Source organism: Rhynchophorus ferrugineus, unplaced genomic scaffold, assembly GCF_030347505.1.
Source record: "Rhynchophorus ferrugineus isolate W39M unplaced genomic scaffold, kcgeb_rfMv2 rfM6, whole genome shotgun sequence".
Taxonomy (NCBI): Eukaryota; Metazoa; Arthropoda; class Insecta; order Coleoptera; family Curculionidae; genus Rhynchophorus; species Rhynchophorus ferrugineus.
Genome location: NW_027472585.1, coordinates 37838493 through 37858514, shown reverse-complemented (window position 1 = coordinate 37858514; position 20022 = coordinate 37838493). Strand labels below are relative to the sequence as shown.

General features: G+C 32.3%; 1 protein-coding gene across 2 annotated transcripts in view; it reads right to left on the bottom strand.

Moving 5' to 3' along the window:
- The window catches only part of p130CAS (Serine_rich_CAS and FAT-like_CAS_C domain-containing protein p130CAS), a 95317-nt gene that overhangs the window by 50188 nt on the left and 25107 nt on the right, over window positions 1–20022 (bottom strand). Inside the window, exons 1-2 of one of the 2 annotated variants that reach the window (XM_076408828.1) lie at window positions 9102–9301; window positions 6230–6379 (exon numbers count right to left, since the gene is read on the bottom strand). In XM_076408828.1, coding sequence (XP_076264943.1) covers window positions 6230–6379; window positions 9102–9227 — 276 coding nt within the window. In that variant the 5' untranslated portion in view covers window positions 9228–9301. Of the gene's footprint in view, window positions 1–6229; window positions 6380–9101; window positions 9302–20022 lie in introns of those variants that run through there. The other variant, XM_076408829.1, reaches the window with a different exon arrangement.

Here is a 20022-nt window from a genome sequence, read left to right as displayed (position 1 = left end):
ACCGATAACTTACTGAAGTGATCTTTTACATGACATGTAAATAATTATTATCATAAGAGATACTTATTGACCACTGGACAGATTGCCAGACCACTAACGATAATAAAAAACGAACGTAATCAAAGTGAATAGTGACTAATGGATGATCAATGTATCCAATTATCGAAATTAAATCAAAAACTGAAGTATTTGTATAAACATTTGGAAGGACGAATACTGACAAGATATCAGGAATCCACTTAAATGTATCACCTAATTTTCATCAGCCAAGGTAAAGATAACAAGTTTATACGCACTAATAAGAGGTCAATGTTATACATATGCATCTTAAAATTGATTTAAAACATAATTAATATAAAAGCGTTATTAAGTGATGCAATTATAATCATTTGTCCTTATATATGTTTACTATTTGACAACATATTACACAACAGTGATATTTGTACTGATACTATGAAATTATACTACAAAGTTTGCTAAACTCATGGTAACTGATAAGTGATAGATAATGTAGATATCAGATCTTTTTAGTACATGAAAAATGAACGTTTTAAAAATGAGTCTTAATGGATGTTGACTTGATGATGTTGGTAGAATTACATCTATCATCTTCTTTCTTCAGGCTTTCTTGCTTTTATTATTAGAATTATTAATTGAAATCAAAATTGAGATATGACGGAGCCATATTACCATGTGTTTTAAAATGTTCCAAACGGGCATATTTGGCATGGCCAGCAGTAGATTTCTTAAAATCAAATAACACAACCAATAAATGTCGAAAATGTAATTGCAGGGGAGCAAATTTCTGTATTGATATTACCATCAATTCAAATTCTATTAGAAAACAATGAAGACAAATTATTTCCTGCTAATTAATTTAAGCATAATAACAAAAATTAGTAGCTTCACAAATTTTTTAATAATTTTTTATTTATTTAAAACCACATAAAAAATTTTGGTAGTTTTTGAAGAAACATTACAGTTTAGTTAATGATCAAGAATGTGGTTTTTCTTAGGGCCAGTTATTATAAACAAAGAACCGACGTTGCAAAAATTCGAGTTCACTTTGTTCTCGGTAAACTACTGAAACATTACTAATTTTAGCGAAGTTTTCCACGAAATGCCATCAGTTCTGAAGACAAACATCGACAGAAACACGATCTCGTTTAGGCAATACTTTTTTTAAGCATTAACATATCTCCAACGAACGTTACAGGAATATATAATTCATAATCTTATAAAACTACGGAGCTTTACTAAAAGCCGCACTAAAATTATTTATTCCCATATTAAGTAAAAGCAATCTAACTAGAACTATGAGATAATTACGTAATAAATTGAACTGAGGACCGTACGGCAACTTGATATAAATACATGTGACCGTAACAGTTGAAAAAAACTGGTTTTGTATTATATTACTGTTCTAGGGACTGTATGCTGATTTGCATACATTGTAAAGAATGTGATGTTAACAAGAAATATTAGATATTTAAATTACGAACATGAAAATAACAATAATATAAGTCAAAATATCCTTAGTAATAAGAATGAATTTTAAATGTAATGTAAAAACTGATCTCTTGGCATGGTGTTAACCCAAGCGAAATTGACATAACCCTTATTATGTTTAAGGGGGAGACGTTCTCTTTCACAAATTAGATGTTTCCCGTCAGTTCGGAAAAACAGGTGGTTTAATCATAGTTAACAGTCCTTCAGAATCTTCAACATTCCATGGATTTATACATTATACAGTATCTCTTTTTATATTTCTCATTTTATAGTATTTTTTATAGAAAATATATAGAATAAAAATTTTATAGAAAAAAATCTCGAAAATAAAGCAAAAATGGACATAAAAAAGCATAAATAATCAGAAATCAGAAGAAATGAAAGAATTTTTTGAACGTATTGACTTTATAGAAAACAAAACAGACACCAGGAAAGTGAAATAAATAACGCAAAAACTGTTGAATAACAAGACAAACGAGGGAAGCGAAACATAACTTGAATAATTTTATGAAGAAACATTGAAATTCTGTGGTTCTAGTGGTGTAAGTTCTCATATTCTCAAATCAGTTAAAAAATAATTTCGATGACAAATTGCATAAACTGATGCAATTGGTTTGCTTGTTCACTGTATTTGCTCATATATGATAATAATTATGTTGCATTAAATATTAAATAATATGTATTTCGTAATACGAAAAATAATTTAAAATAGAACAACGCATATCATTTGAAAGGGCTCTAATCTATGCTAAAAATATATGAGATATTTTGAAAATATAATATCAGCTCTTAAAAAATGAATCATTGCTAAAATTTCTTGAATGAACATTGATTTATAGTAGTTCTAGTAGTTCCATTTTTTAATTATTCAAATTAGTTGTATATAAGTTGTTATAAGAAAATAATTTTAATGCAATATATCTGATAACAATTATGTTATATATGACTTATAGTGATTCTAAAAGTGGCAAATTGAAGAAATGGTTTGTTTTTCCCTTTTATTGGCATCATGCTAAGCGTTACATTGGAAATTAACAGCTGAATTATTGAATTCAACAGTGACAGTCAGTGTATGAAATTTACTGGATGTGAGATTATGATTTGATGCTGATAATAGCAAGACAGGGCGATGCGAATTGAAACAACTAAAGGTGAATATATAATTAATATAGGATGACTCTATTGAAAATTGTATTGTAGAGTGTTAAAGATATATGTTCATAGATATCAATGTAATTATTCAGAATATATATGAGCATTTGGTTCAAATATACGATAAGAGAATGAATACTAACTGTTTTGCAGATATGACAAATGCATTAGAGAGAATGCAGTGATTACATCTAATTTTATCAAGAAAATACACAGGTGGTAACAGAAGAAACTAAGAAGAAATAAGATAAGAATAGAAAAGATTAAGGAAGGCTCCAGGGGATACCATAGTTGGTTTAAAAGAGTTAAATGTAAATATAATAAAATAACTCTAACCTACATACTATTGCGGCTGTTTCATAAACTGTTATAAAAGTTCTTCGATATTGTATTTATGTTAGAATGTTGTTATATATCGAAAGTAAAATAAACTAAAATGCGTAAAACGTCAACGTTAAATGCAACATTATATCGTTTTGAGATAATAAATTGAAATGACGTGAGTTCACCGCTACTTTGGATAAACTATATAAATACCTCTCAATATCGATATCCTCAGATCGATTTAATTAAACGACAATATATCAGTAAAATTAGCACCGAACCCGAAATATTCCAGCATTCCTGCGACGTGTCTTCGCCTATAACGAGGAAACCCGGCCGAATTAGTTCGGGAGTTGGACAGTGGCCAAACTATTCCACCGTAAACTGACGGCGAGAACAAGAGTATCGCTCCCAAATCTCGTTTTCGAAAATAAAAAGCGATCCTCTCGGTTTTATTGGGGGCACTTTTCAGGAATCCCGCGGCTGATTTACCGATCTTCCGTCGTTATCTTGGAGGCCGCGATAGCCGCGCACCGCCTTTGATCCGACGCCGACAAAAGTATATGGCTGCTTCAAATCAATGCGGAATCCGTTAACCGGACAAAATGAGAGGTATTTCGTGAAGAAGGGGCGGTATGTTCGCCGCGAATGGACTACGTTGTCGGTAGGGAGATTATTTCTGAAGCCGAAGAATTCGTGACAAATGATTACAAACAACGCGGTCTAGAAAGTGACTTATATTTTTAATGGCTACCATTTTTCATCGCGGCGAAAAGAAATCGGAACTGAAGACCCGTTGAGAGGCCGGTGAGGTACGAGGTAAGGCCGCATCATATATTAACTTTTGCATCAATATTTTCATGAAGCGAGAACATCGAATACATTTTTAAGACGAGGGCCTATCTAAACATTTCGGCTTGTTTTGATACACTTCATATCATTGCTTAATATTTGTGATTACTGTGAAAATGCCGAGGCCCATAAATAGTCGATCAAAAAAAGATTATGTCTCTAATGAATAACTTTGAACAGGAACGAGGTAATGTGGGCCCCATCTTACCAGTAAAATGCTTTAGAGAAGTAAGTATTCATATATTAAATTTTAATTTGGTGGGATTTACATTACATTTAATTTACATTTAATATACTTAGATACATAGATATTCAGTGCTTTGACATCCCGTAAGTCATCCCCTCATACACTGTTAGGAAACATAATATTTAAATGCTGTAAAGATATACATAAGAGGTCTAACTGGTATTCATTTGAAAATAATACAATTTTTAAACAAATTCAATAAAATCAAGGAAGATTTGTTATTTCAATATGTGTATTGAACATTAGGCCACCCTTGAAAAGAAGTTGATGATAAAAAACAGTTGATGGAAAAAGGTAAAAGTTAGAATAACATTTGATTAAGTTTTGTTAGTCATAATATTTTTTAATAATTTATTGCAGATATATTGTTCTTCATGCTAGAAACAGGCATGGTTTTATTCATCAAGCAGAGTTAGTGCTTTATTCCAAGTCCAAGGACGATTACCAGGGAGACCATAGATTTTTGCTCTAGTTTGACCAGCTGTTGACCATGCACCGTACCATAGTGAAGAAATCCCAACAGGTGTAAGCCATGCTAAAGAGTGAATTATTTCAAATTGTTACACGGCAAATATAAATGAAATATTTAATTGCAATTTATGTAATTTACTTTTTTAGAAATAGGCCTGAGAATAGATGCACAGTAGATCAAATGGCTGAACAATATAGTCACAGAGTATTACGTCTTTCTCCCTATCACTGCATATTCAATCTACTCGAATTGTTATAGGGTTTGGCAAATAATTACTATAATAGACATGTAGGTCGAGAAGGATATACAAACAAGAACTGTTTGGGTATGTGGAAAGGAGGATTGTCCACAATAACAGTCTCAGGTCTGATTGAGATTGACAAATGGTGGAATTGCGAACAAGTGTCTGATTGGAAATAAACAGCTTAGTTACTAGAGACTTATCTAGTGATTCAGAAAGTGAACACTCAACACTAAGTTTGACCATCTTCAGAACGTTTTGTGATTTGAACACAACATGTACCGTTTACAGTGACTTGAAAATGTTGTCTCACTGAAAAATGGAGTTACTTTGCATGACTTTCGACATGGATTAACAGACAAGATTGAATCGATCAACTTACTTCGATTTGTGACAATAAAATCTCGTTCTTCAACACTGTAAAACTTTGTTATAACGAATTTAATCGTTGCCGCAGTTCACTCAGGAACAAAAGTCGTGGAAAACAGTTGTTATACCAGAAAACATTGACGCTGGGTACGAAATTATGTTGCAAGATCGCCATGTGACTTACCGTGAGATAAAGTCATCCTTGGGCATTAGTATGATAAGCATGTGTAAGTTATAGCACGAACACTTTCACAGCTGTGAAAAATATTGTTACATAATAAAGGATGTGGCAATTCCAATGTTAAATCATCTTCATTAGTTTTAGTTACCTCTATGTTCCGTTTTTATTATATATTATTAGTAATATTTGTTAGTGTTGTTGGTGTGTGTCTGGCGCTGTATATATCATTAGATGTTCCTATATATAATATTTATTATATATAACAAATTCATAAAGAAATGCTGCACAATACACACGACGGGTTGGGTTTTTTAAATAGTTATATTTGATAATTGGTTGAGTCACCCAATTTATGCTATGTGTATTCGAATAGCTCAGACCCTATTCAAAACAAAAACGAATACTTAGAACAAAAGAAACAAGAAAAAAATCTGCCAATTCTCCTGTCATCTCGGTTCATTTTGATATAAAAGAATTCCTCATCGGTTATCTTCAAATAAATGTATTTGGTTTTATCCTCCATCGGATTTACATATGGTGAATTCAATTACGTCCAAGAACAACTGTGAAATAAATTAAACGCTTATCTCGTAATTCCCATCGAGAATTCTCCATTTTTTTCTCTCTCTCTAGTTCAACACCTTCGAGATTAAACAGCTGAGTCGGCAATAGAAAAGAATTTCTATGGGCAATGACGCCAAATAATAAAACAGATTAAGTAACGGATCAGAGAGAACCTGTTCACTTTTTTATGTGTTAACATTTTACAACTACGTGCTCGAAACGGGGAACAACGACAATTATTACGTCGCCTAGCAACATTTAAGTACGTATATAATCTCGTATACCGTAAAACGTTGAGAGAATTAGAAGTATATTTACCTGCTTCCCTCGTAGAGTACACAACCACCATCCTGTAATATTGGATGTGTTTTGTTCGAGGACAACCAGTGTATCACCTTTATGGAACTCTAACTCGTCTGGAGTGTCTGGAACGTTATCGTAAAGAGCTTTGGCCAAACAATAGGAAGTCTGAAAAAAAAACAATATTAATACATATATCACTAGTAAGGCCCCACCCATTTAACATAAAGTAGATAAGAGATTGAAATTTATTTGAGATCCGAGATCCAAGTCCAATCACCTTTATAAGTCGTTCTGTAAATATGTTTATTTATGCATACGTATTCCGGCCTTCCATCCGTGTTATGTTCTATTCCAAATAGAAGTAAGAAGAAGTAGAGCCAAAGTTTAACACGACCTGAAGATAGCAGAAGATATCTACTGAAACGTCGTCAAAATATTAAACGACTGAAACTCAAAATGTGTTTAAATGAAACAGTGTAAAAATTACATTGAAGGTAAATGCTACTACAATACATAAAGATTTTTAACACATAGCTAACAGGTCAATTAAAAAGTCCCCGGCCTGACACATAGATGGCGCTACTAGAACAAATCCATGTTTTTAGTTAGCCCTAACCCTCAAAAGATGCGTATATAAATTTGACAGCTGTCGGATGTGTTGTGTGAACAGCGACTATTACATAACCGTTTGAAGGACGAAATCGTGGAAAAACAGCCGCATTTGAAGAAAAAGAAAGTGCTGCTTTACCAAGACAATACACCGTATCACACATCGTCAAACGATGGCAAAAGTCAATGAATTGGGCTTCGAATTGCTTCCTCATCCACCGTATTCTCGAGATCTGGCCCTCAGCCACTATTTCCTCTTCTCAGATCTCAAAGGAATGCGCGCTGGAAGAAATTTTCGTCGAATGAAGAGGTGATCGCCGAAACTGCATGTCCTGGCCTATTCTGAAGCAAAGGACAAATCATACTACAAAAATGGTATCGAAAAATTGGAGGGTTGCTATAGTCGGTGTATCCCCTTTGAAGGGAAATATGTTGAAAAATAAAACTAATTTTACCAAAAAAATTTGTTTTACTATGGTAGGCCGGGGACTTTTCAATTGAGCTGTTATTCAATACTTAAGTACCATCTTAAAGGTTAACCAAGATAGTTTTTACACTTTTTATCAATATATTATACCTCATGAAATGAGATTCTTTCATATTTCTAGACTAGAACTCCTTAAAAGAAAAAATAACCATTGTGTATCAATTGAAATAACCTAAAAGGCTTCCCAAAAAGCTAATTAAAAATTTTATGTGAACAATCTGCCAAACGGCAACAATATTTCCTGTTAAACCAAATATGTCGTAAAACATATTCCGTATCCTGAACATAAATGTTTTAAGAAGAAAACGACCAAAATCGTGGTACCCATTTATCTCTTTAACTAAAGTAGCTTCCTAAAAAAATAAATATTCATTCACATGCCTCTGGAAGGAAAAAATAACAACGTAATCTGTACCCCAGAAACGTCACCCCTATCGAACCGGCCATAAAAACAACCGACAAAAAGCCTGGACGGGAAAAAGGTCCGTGTCTCTGAAACGTAATATCGCCGACATCTGGATCAGGGGCGGACCGGAGCAGATAACGGTCTTGTTTTTCAGAATACAGTCGCATCGATTAACGCCAATCGACCAGTATGGTTAGTTACAAAACGAAGGATGATATGACGTCAATACGATATGATTATGGTATCAGTTTTCATAGTATGCATAACGAGACTTATAGATCGTCTATTATCTAACTAGCGAGGCTTTTATGGAATGTGACAATTTATTATTATAGCGTGTAATTGGCGCGAAGGCAATCTTGTACTGCTTTATTATGTTTACTTAGTTGGTCAAAATTATTTTCGATATATAAACATGGATGGACAGCATTATTGTTATTATTGTATATTATATTCATTATTATTGTTATTTCATTATTGTTATTTTTATTTAGTATATTATTTTTAACACACGGTATACATTAAGTTCAAGTGGGGTACTGTAGATAACCCACACGGTCAGAAACGTAATTTTAGTAGCATGGTTTCAGAAAGGATAAAATCGCGCACTCAATGATATGACGTCAATATACAGTTGTATACTGATCGAGATAATTTATTTTGCGTCTTAATTCAATTTTAAAGTGTGTGTAGTATGTAGTCCTGTACAAAAGCAGATAAAACGTTCAAATGATAAAGCAATCCAAAAATTGTTGAAGTTTATTTATACCGAACAAAATAACGTTTGCATTCTAGCCTTGTTGAAAATCGATCGGTATATCTAGAGCTGCCATGTGCAAAAGTAATGTCTCGTTAGTGTCTATTCTATTTGTATAACTACAACTTCTCTTTTATTTTTTTTTACTTTCGTTAGTGATTAATTATCAAGAAAAAACTAACAAATAGCTAGTAATTCAATACCTTCGAATTTTACAAAAAGTATAAGCAAAATAGGATATAATAAAAAATAAATCCTATATAAAAACATAATATAATGCATGTGTGATTGAATAATGATATTATCTATCATATGATTAACATTATTTTAATTAATGAACCCTGATCTGTTGCCATTCGATTACCGCATATTTTTAAGTAAGATTAAAGTTCTTAAGTAATAGTACAAAATAACAAATTCCAAAAAGTTATCTCAAAGCTCATCTGATATAAAACACATCTGATAACTCTCATTTATACGTTTCTATTATCAATAATATCAATATATACATAACGATAAAGACAGAGTGTCTAGAAAATATGGTGATAAAAATTAATACAAACACATATATTTACATAGTTACACAGTAATGTATAATTTTCTTAAAATTGTGTCTCGTAATTTTTACCTTTTTGAGACGTTTCCATACCGCCTCCTTGATTCTTTCATTTTTGAAAGTTTGTGTGGGTATTGACTTAGTTCCGATCAACATATTATCCTGAAATATGAGGAGTCGATAGAAGGAAGATGACATGATCTACAGATCGCAAATTTTCAAAAATCACTTCCACCGATGTGTTCACTATCACGTATATACTATATTCTAAACGTTCCTAAGTATTACTGCTGATAAAATAATGATAACATGTCTACAATACTGATAGGGACGGTTATCATTTAATAATAATAATCTAAATTAATGCCAAAACAATAAAAAAACGTTGTATAGTACTTTGAACCATAGGCCATTTCATGCATTGGATAGAAAACGAACTGTTATATTGGTATACATTAAAAGGAGACAATGATGAATAGTCTATATGAATAGCGAGCAGTAAATCAAAACAAATGAAGTCTTAATCATGTATATACGGTTATATTAATAGGCGACACTTTATGCGTTCCAAGAGGACTGCATATTTTAATTGGATATTCGCTACGGACATAGAAAATATTTAATAAACATTTACGTATCACAAACAAGTCACTTAGTGGTACTTCAGCGTGTAATAGGTTATTAAAAACGTTCGAGAAGTACCATCTAATTTTCAATGGTGGTACCGAGCGCTCAAGACCATTTTCTATATTTCATTCTTTTGAATAAAATAACCAATATTTCATGATTAAATTAGTTATGTGGCACAACGAACGAAGACCAAGGTTCCTCCAAAATGAAACACCTGTTTTCACTGCTCATACCGCCATTACTAAAGTCATTGAACTAAAATACGAATTTTTTAATCGCCAGATTTAGAATCCTGTTCAATTTTTAAAAAAATTTAAAAACATATAATAAAATCAAAAATCCATTTGTGTATTTAGATGAGACATGGATATCTCAGAATGGGACTAAAAGCCAAACTGAACTAAAACTCAGAGTTGATACGACAACATTGCGACGTTTTGACGGATAGACTGTACTTTCTTATTTGAGAAACTTCTTTAAGTAAAAGGCAATTAGGCAACTACAAAACATTTCACCATTTAGAAACATAGTAATAATATAATGGTAAGTATAAACTACATATCTCCAAAAAATTATTTGTAACTGTATTACTATTATACTTGATATTATGATTATATTGATAATTTGACATGACATGTTTTTGTTAATTTATTGATTTATAACACTATGTTTATTAAATATCCATTTAGGTGATCATATCTAAAAATAGATTACATCTTGGTTGAATTGCAATAATCGGTAGATTTATGCTGGCTTATCAGATTAAGAGATAATTTTCTCCACATTACCATATATCACGGATACTGATTTGTTTTGTTAACTGAATCTGTCTTGATTATAAACTTATCCAATTAAAGGCAACTCGGGTCATGATAAGATCTTTCAGTAAATAATTCAGTAAATTCTTTCAAAATCTGCTATAATCAGAGGTCCATATCGAGATTAATTACTATATATGGCCTAACAACAATATAGGAGGTCAATTGAAAAGTCCCCGACCTGACACATAGGTGGCGCTACTAGAATTAAATCCATATATTTTTAGTTAACCATAACCCTCAGAAGATGCGTGTATACATTTAACAGCTGTTGCATCATTAGTTTGTGAATTATAGTATTTTGAGTGAAGCAACTTTAGTTAGTGTGAAAAAAAATGGAATAAAAAAAATATTTGCGTGTTGATAAAATATTGCTTTTTGAAGGGAAAAATACAGTTGAAGCAAGAAGTTTTCGGATGCTGCCCCAGGAAAATCAACCATCAAAGATTAGTATGCTAAGTTTAGACGTGGTGAAATGAGCACCGAAGACGGTGGACGCCCAAAAGAGGTTGTTACCGACGAAAACATGAACATGACAGATGATTTTGAATTACCGTAAAATGAAATTGCATGAAATAGCAGACACTCTAAAGATATCAACTGAACGTGTACATCATATCATTCACGAATATTTAGGTATGAGAAAGCTCTGGGCAAAGTGGGTGCCGCGCGAGCTCACTTTTGACCAAAAACAATGACGAGTTGATGATTCGGAGCAGTGTTGGAAGAAGATCAATCGTAATAAACCCGAGTTTTTGCGTAGATATGTGACAATGGATCAAACATGGTGATCAACTCTATTACTTCACTCCGACAGTCATCCGAGTGGACTGCACACGGTGAACCCGCTCCAAAGCGTGGGAAAAACGCAACAGTCGGCTGGCAAGGTTATGGCGTCTGTATTTTGGGATGCGCATGGAATAATTTTCATTAACTACCTTGAAAAAGGAAGGAGCATCAACAGCGACTATTGCATAGCGTTATTGGACCGTTTGAAGGACGAAATCGCCGAAAAATGGCCGCATTTGAAGAAGAAGTGCTGCTTCACCAAGACAATGCATCGTGTCACAAGTCAGTGAAAACGATGGCAAAAATCCATGAATTGGGCTTCGAATTGCTTCCTCATCCACCGTATTCTCCAGATCTGGCCCCCAGAGACTATTTCCTGTTCTCAGAGGTCAAAAGAATGCTCGCTGGGAAGAAATTTTCGTCGAATGAAGAAGGTGATCGCCGAAACTGAGGCCTATTTTGAGGCAAAGGACAAATCGTACTACAAAAATGGTATCGAAAAGTTGAAGGGTCGCTATAATCAGTGTATCACCCTTGAAGGGAATTATGTTGAATAAAAAAAAATGCCAAAAAAAATGTTTTACTATGGTAGGCCGGGGACTTTTCAATTGATCTGTTGGGGTTACAAAATATTCATATAATCAGCATAATCAATGTTGAACGTCTTTTAGTTAGAGTACCTCTGAGTCTGTACACAAAAGCAAATTACCTTCTTATCAACGTAGTATAAGAGTTCACATTCCCATCACGTATTGGTGGTTATTTCAAACTTCTAAGAACCCCTTACCTATTTAATATAAGGAATTTATTGACGTTTCTTTTACAGCACGACAGATATTATATAGCACTGATGCTTCATATGATAAAACGCGTCTTGATATGATCTGTTCCTGTAAATAACCTAAGATGCTTCCTTCTGAACGTTGGATATAATCTAGGTGTAACTATCAAAAAGAATATAAATGATCTAACCCTGATAAACTGGCGTGTATGATAGCCCGACCACCATGAAATATATAATTCTCTCATTTAAGAGGAATATCTTAATTTGTGTATGTTTAATAAATGTAATTTATATAAAAATGACAACTTTTTTAACGAGCCTTACATGTGTCACTGACTATAGCCAAAATGTGAATGAGATACTACTGAATTATATTTATAACAGACCCAAAAATATAAGATTACACAAATCCTAAACAGCTCTTATATTTTATTTCAGACATGTGTTATTCACCGATAAAACTATGGACCGATTACCATGAGACACTGCCCGTCAGCCTATTACAGAACTGAATTAGTTGATAGTACAAAAATCTACAGTTATCTTCGTTTGACCACAACGATGTCGGTACGCATCCAGCTTTCCACCGTTCGTTTTTTGCACCTATTAGTCTCGGATTAGAAACTCGACTAGGCAATTTAAATAACAAATTACGGGTGACGCCCAGGCCGTCGAAGATCAATGCAAATAAAAACACGCCAAATAGAAAATCGTCTCGCGTCTGCTTCTATCGCCTGGGATTAATATTTATGCTGATATATCGAAGAGGTTCGATTGTTCTCGCGTTTCGGGAACGAGGACTCTTATATCAATTACCATCACTAAGTGACGATAGATGGATAGTTAAGTCGTGATTATAATGATAATTAAGCGGTTGTTTAGATTTTTAAACCCGAACGGAATCCCGGAGAATATTAAGTTCTAATATGAACGTTTTTCATAATTAATTTATTGTGAATTATAATTTATTGAATGTACGATGTGTGTATATAAAAAGTAGCCGGGATAAGAAAAGACGTTTTTTCTATATAATTTCCCCAAGCCGACAATGTTAAATATCTTGGTATGCATCTGGACCGACACCTAACCTAGAAGAAGCACATATTCGCTAAGCGAAAACAATTTGGGCTTAAACTATATCAAAAACTTAACGACTATATATCAAATGTATTGGCTTAACGGATGCAAATACATATTATTATATATAGTTATATAGCAATCATACAACGGTTCCAAAACAAGGTATTGTCGATGCTCCATACTATGTCTCTAATGAAGTGATACAACCCGAGGTCCCTCTAGAAACAGTAGCGAGTGTAATTCAAAATATTTGTGTTAGGTACCTTAAAAGAGTATTAGTGCACATTATTGTTCTCGTTAATCAGCTAAATGTGCAACGTGATAGTGAAGACTTTAGAATAAGATTTACATATATTACAGATATATATATATATATATATATATATATATATATATATAATTATAAGAAATGCTTATTGGCCACTGGGTACCACAAGGATAATAAAAAAAAAACTTAATAATTATTTTAGTTCGACAAACAATCCATTAAGGTGCTTGTAGGTATTCTGATTTTTTCATCTTTACAGAAAACCTCTAAGAAAAATTGGTAATATATTTCCCACCTTGAGGAAATAATTATGTTGGCTTAGCAGCGATCCAATTATCGATCCATTTGCGCACTTCTTCAGCACTTCGAATCTTTAGCCTATCAATCCATGCTTTATCGATCTGAACAAGTGGTAATTTCTACGTCTCAAAGACTCTACATCTGAACTGATGATTCCAGACCAGGTATCCGTAACAGGATTCCCCTACCCGGTTCCAGGACAAAAAAAAACTCTACATCTGGTATATACGCTAGGTGTGACAGACCTTCCCTTACAAGTTGCAACAATGTACAATGAGTCCGGCCTAACGTTATATGACAAGAAGATGATTTTTTGTATTATTTCAATAATACCATCTAATTTCATTTTGCATTAAGTTGGGTTATTTAACAGTTATTCATATTGAATACTTTTCATTTTCATCAATAGATTTTGCTGATCACAATGAGACCATGAAAACTCCCAATATAAATACAATTCTTCCAATTTTGACCTCTTTGTTATATCTAACTTTTGTCTCACACAGTAAAATCCACACTACATAGTAAAATTTATCCTAATGAATTCAACAGTTGTGTGCAATAAAATAAAGTAATATTAGTTTGAAATTACATGCTGCACAATGCAATCAAGTCTTTTATTTTTGGTTTTTGGAAAAATCTCCATACGTTCATCTTTTAGTTCAGTTGAATACTTTACATTTGACACTTTTGTATCGAATACTGCATTGATGTTAAGAAAAATGGTCTCATCTCCCGTAACTAATGTAAAATCATAGAAGTTGTGTTTGTTTATATGGCAGTCATTCACATATTAAGCTAAGAAACGATTTGATATTTATTGCATTTAAAAATAACATTACGGTTTATTACGCAAGACTAAATACATTTTTAATATCCTATTTTGGAATATCTCAAGCTTTTAATACAAAGTATATAGTTATTATAGAAAATATTTTCTTAAAATTAACTGCTGAATATGTATTATACAATGATTTTACAATACAATGATAGAAAACCTTTAAATAAGAAAACTGTATTTGAATTCAGATTTATATCTACATGTACTATATTTCAATTGCCATTTAAAAAAAGAAAATGGGAAGTTATAAATTAAAAAAATCTACTTATATCGCCCGTATACCTTTAGAACATTCTAATTATAACAAAAATATCAATCACCAAAATCCACAAATAAATAAGTTGTTAATTTATACTGTAAAATAAAGATGTCGTCATTATACATTTTAATACGAACTGTTTAGCGTAACAACAGTAAAATAAAACAACTTTTGTATTAAACTGGTTTGTACGGAAGAAACTACTCTTTGATCGCTGTTACGCTAAGCAGATAAGATTTACCGATTAGCTAGAAGCAGGGGATAGAAAAAAATGGTCGGACTTGACTGAGAAACAAGGCGTTCTTGATCGATAAAGTTCACATCATTTATGGTCTTCAATATGGAATCAACAAGTGGGTTGCCTTTTGTATATCTACTTACAATTGGTACCATGTTTAATACGTATACTTTTGACAGGAACATTACGGATGCAGGGACAATCTGTAACTCGGATTGTTTTAGATTTTCCAATATTCAGAGAATCTGAAACATCATTATGGATGTTTGGAATCCTCCTTCAGTCACTCATTTCTCTTTCTCTTCCAAAATGGAAATTTCAATCGTCAATTGGGCAAAATCTTCTGATCTTGATAAATAGTCACCTAGTTTTTTTTTTATAACCACTTGAGTTATGAGGAATCTCAGAGGACATAATGGTATGAGTGCTGCTTAGTACCCACCTGACATTCGCAAAAACTTTGCAGTACTTCTATTGCATTTATTTTTAATATATGGTAACAAAATGTCCCCAAATACCACATCAGAATTATACAATAGTTGATCAAACTTGCTTGTTTTTCTTGCCAGTTTTCTTGAGTTTTGAGAACGATTGGTATCATTGTTACACTAAATGTTCAAATAATAACGAATACATTCGGACATTATTAAGACCTGTCAACTTTAATCTTACCATAGATTATATAATAATAACCGACCAAGATTTAGTTGAATAAGGACCAATTTTCGATAACCTCCCCAAAAAATCATCAAAAATGATCATCATTAAAGCAACAACAAGTCATCCTTAATAATGCTTCATAGCAAAAACTTAAATAAAACTCAACAACAATGTTGTAACAAATTCTAAATTCTATTTCATCTTTACTCGACATTAATCTATATTTTCCATGAACAACTGAAATCTTTAATACTTCACCAGAAAGGTTAAACTTTACAACAGAAACGTCAGTATTACCAGGTAATACTAGTTTAGAACAATCCTGAAACATAAAAGACAACCCTCTTATCCGTGTTAATCAATCAATAAAGTTGTTAAACGACATTATAATTTCATTACATTATTTAAATAAATAAGCTGCATCGCATTTTACTACTAATTAATTAGACAGTCTTCAGTATGATTATTACACCAATTATATATCTCGACAATGTAATTTTTCGTGCTATATAAACTGTGGTGTTTCTAACCAGATAATAACTGTTTTTAAGATTAAAATGTGCCTTATACCACATCAAATCGACTTTACCACATGTTTGAGCAATGAGAGACATAACTTCATCCTTTACATTATATAAATAAACGTTGATAAATGATGAATCATTGTATTCTAAGTTAATTTCCAGATTATTGTAGTTTTTTTAATGAAAAATCGGTGAAGTTACTTGAAAACATCGAGATATCAGTAATCCATGAACCCAATCAAGGTTCAGAGTTTCTAGAGGCTATAAAAATAATTGATAACATAAATTTCGATTATATATAGGTTCCGTAAATTGTAAGTCTCTAATTAATGAAATCAACTCGATTAAATTTCCTGAATAAATTTGTATTTATAATTAGAACAACGATAAAATATATATAGTGACTATCTCGATCTACCGACAGAAAAAACATAATGGATTCATTAACGTTTTCCTGTAAACGAAAGATACAACCTAAAGCAGTGACCTTTAACGGTAATCCGTCTCGGCAAGCTATCGTTCCGATGTCAGACATAAATTACACCCTCCCATACGTCGATAACCTACCACCGCATGAAACTTAACACCGCAGGCTTCAGACAATGTCACTGACTATTAGAAATATATATTGCTTTTGTCGGTGCCAAGATAAATCCCTTTGCTTTCGAACGAGACCTTTTTAACATCCGAAAACGGCGTGCGTGAGAGAGGGACGGAGTTCTTCAAGAACCAGACGTGTGACTAATGGCTTTTACTTTAAAAAGTTTTAACCGAAATAAATTGGCACCCAACTGAAGGAATCACATTTTTCTCTCGAGCTACTCCAAATTTTAAGTTGTTATCACTATCTAGTTCCTTAACACTGTATCAATTTCTTAAGAACGGACAGGCTGTTATCTTGATTGAAATGATACGTTATATCAAGTTAAATCAACTTTTTAATACTCTTTTTGATTAATGGCTATTCTCCATCTCCACGAGAGATATGATAATACTTGATTATACATACAACGAATGATGTTATCTAAACCTATGAATAATAGCTCCAATATTATTTTCCCCCAGTTTTAATTTAACACTCTTTTACTGTTTAGTATTTACATCATGACAGATAAAAAGCTTATCACCCGAATATAAAGCTTATTGGGACTTATAGGATTCAACTATGATATTGTACTAAAACATCAAACCAACTAGTAAACCAACGCTATCAAAACAAAGTTCCTCGATCAATTGCTAATGCTTGTCGGTACGTAACCAACAAAGAACTGTACGATGACCTCGAAATCAAATAGATTTATAAAATTATCCCAGCTTTCTCCCTATCATAGCAACGTAGAAACATTACAGTAAGGATAAAACGCAGGAAATCAAAAGATTGAAGCGAACCAAACCACATGACAGTTCATACACTATACCAGTGTATAGTGTATAATCGTTTACTTTTAACTTTATCTTAAGTATCCTAATTTCAATTTGTAAATCAAGATTCTAACCATATTTACCCAAACACTATAAAACACCCCAAGCACTAAAAACTCAAGATATAATTTTCAAAAAATTAATTACAGATCTTTTCATTTTACAAAATAATAAAAACTAAAATTGTTAGCCTACCCTGTTAGGCTATTAGGAAGTAAAGTAACTTCTGGTTTAAATAGAAATATATAACTTAATTGGTATAAAGTATAAATACTTAAACCAACATTGTAAATAAATATTAGACCTAATTGTTAAGTATAAGGGTTGTTTTAAATTGTTTCCTGCGTGGTTATGCAAACCTATTTTTTTTAATCTTATTGTTTGCATAGACTAGTCATACAGTATTATAAAATTATTTTGAAGGAAAAACACTCGATGAAAGCTATTGCGGCTTATTTTTAATATTTTTGAGTATTGTAATTCTTTTACAAATTTTTTAGATATAAATTAGTTATACTTTCTCAAAAACATATAGATCGCCATCTCAGTAAACGTACAGCAAGCAGTACCATAAGCTACGAAGGGCTTAGATAGCTCTCACGGCGATAGATCTGAGATATGCTGGTGGATGTCTTGGTGGTCTTGTTAAGAAGAAAAATAAACGCATGATATGAGATTTTGAAAGATAAGCCAGATTTATATATACAGCTATTCCATGCTCTTCAAAATATCTTCGAAAATCTAACAAAAAACTTCTGCTGGCAATGTTCTCTTGTTAAAAAATACATTTCAATTATGCAGCACCACTACAATATTTTTATATTAATTGTTAAAAAACATTTGTATTTACGTGAAGACAACATTTTTTAAATCCAATAAGTAAGTTTGGAGAAAAAAATTCCTAAATATGTTCATTCAATGTGGCGTTGTAATGCTTTAAAATGTATACAGTTCTTATGGTATTTTCCCATTTTCTATTGCCGATAACAACATTTACTGATATTAAGAAGTATCTTAGTTAAGATAACGAGTTGACGAGTTGATCAAGTTATTGATAAAACAAGTTATAGTGTTTGTTATAATTCTTTTTTAAGGATTTATCATTATTGAAGCTTGATGAATTTAACAAATCCTATTAGAATAATACTGAATATATATCCGTATAACTTTATTTACTGATCTAAATATTACGAAAAATCTATGAGATTGATTAATTTTTTTTCGGAAATTCCGATGTTAAACAGTGACCGGCCAATGACTACAGAAGCTATATATTTGGGTTCCACATGAATTAATAATGAATGAATCGAGTTTCCATTTATGAGTCGCTGCAAATCTCCCTTAATAGTGTAAAACTGGTTTCAAATGAAGTTTGGAAAATCACTTGGTTGAGTTCCACAGTGGCGGAATTATTATGAATAGATTAGCTTAAAAAAACAAGAATGCAAAAGAAAAACGAAATTACTTTGTCCCCAACCCATTATATTAATCATTTCAACAAAAACATCGATGACCATACCTCGTATAGAGGCGACGGATTCAGTTATCCCCAAACGTTTTTGATCAAAACGAAAAAGGAAAACAAAAACGGCCAGTAAAAAGAGTAGACGGCTCTATAACCGTTCCTCGTCAGCCACGAACCTAACGTAATAATAAAGCATCATTCTTATCTAGAAGTTGCTCAAATTAGGTAGAACTAGTCGAAAGAACCGGATAATAATTTTTTTGTGAGATGCGATGTCACCATAGCTGGCCATAGACAAAAAGGCCTTCATTCTAAGCCCATAAAACCTTAAACAGCGATAGGAATAATAAAAAATATATATACCTGGTGCACGGAAAGCATTCCACGTCGAGGCACACGGAATATCGGAACGATAATAATATGTGAGACTATTTTTAACCTCCATTAATTAATGACAAGGGCTCGATATCGGAATCTGTAATAGAATTCCAGCTCCGAAAGTGTCGAGACATATTTTAATTAACTGATTTCGGTAATTGGCTGCCACGTCACCAACGCCTTATTGGAATTTTTGTTTTTTTTTTGGGTTCGACAGTTCTCGATTCACTAAAAATAAATAATTGGTCCTAAAATGTATATCGATAAGAAATATTCATTCCATTTAACTTTTATTCAGCTAAAAACAGACGAAAAATATTTTTCCATGATGAAATTAAAGGTTATATACACCCATGATGTAACAAGTACTCTTTATAGTTTAGTAATCCCAGCTACGCAGACCAAAAGAAAAAACAATTTATAATGATCATATATCTCAAAAATTAAGAAATGTTGATATATGGAAATTAAATAATACATGTATACACGGCTTTCGACCTGAGCAACCAATAACTGTTTATAAGGTAAATTGAATCC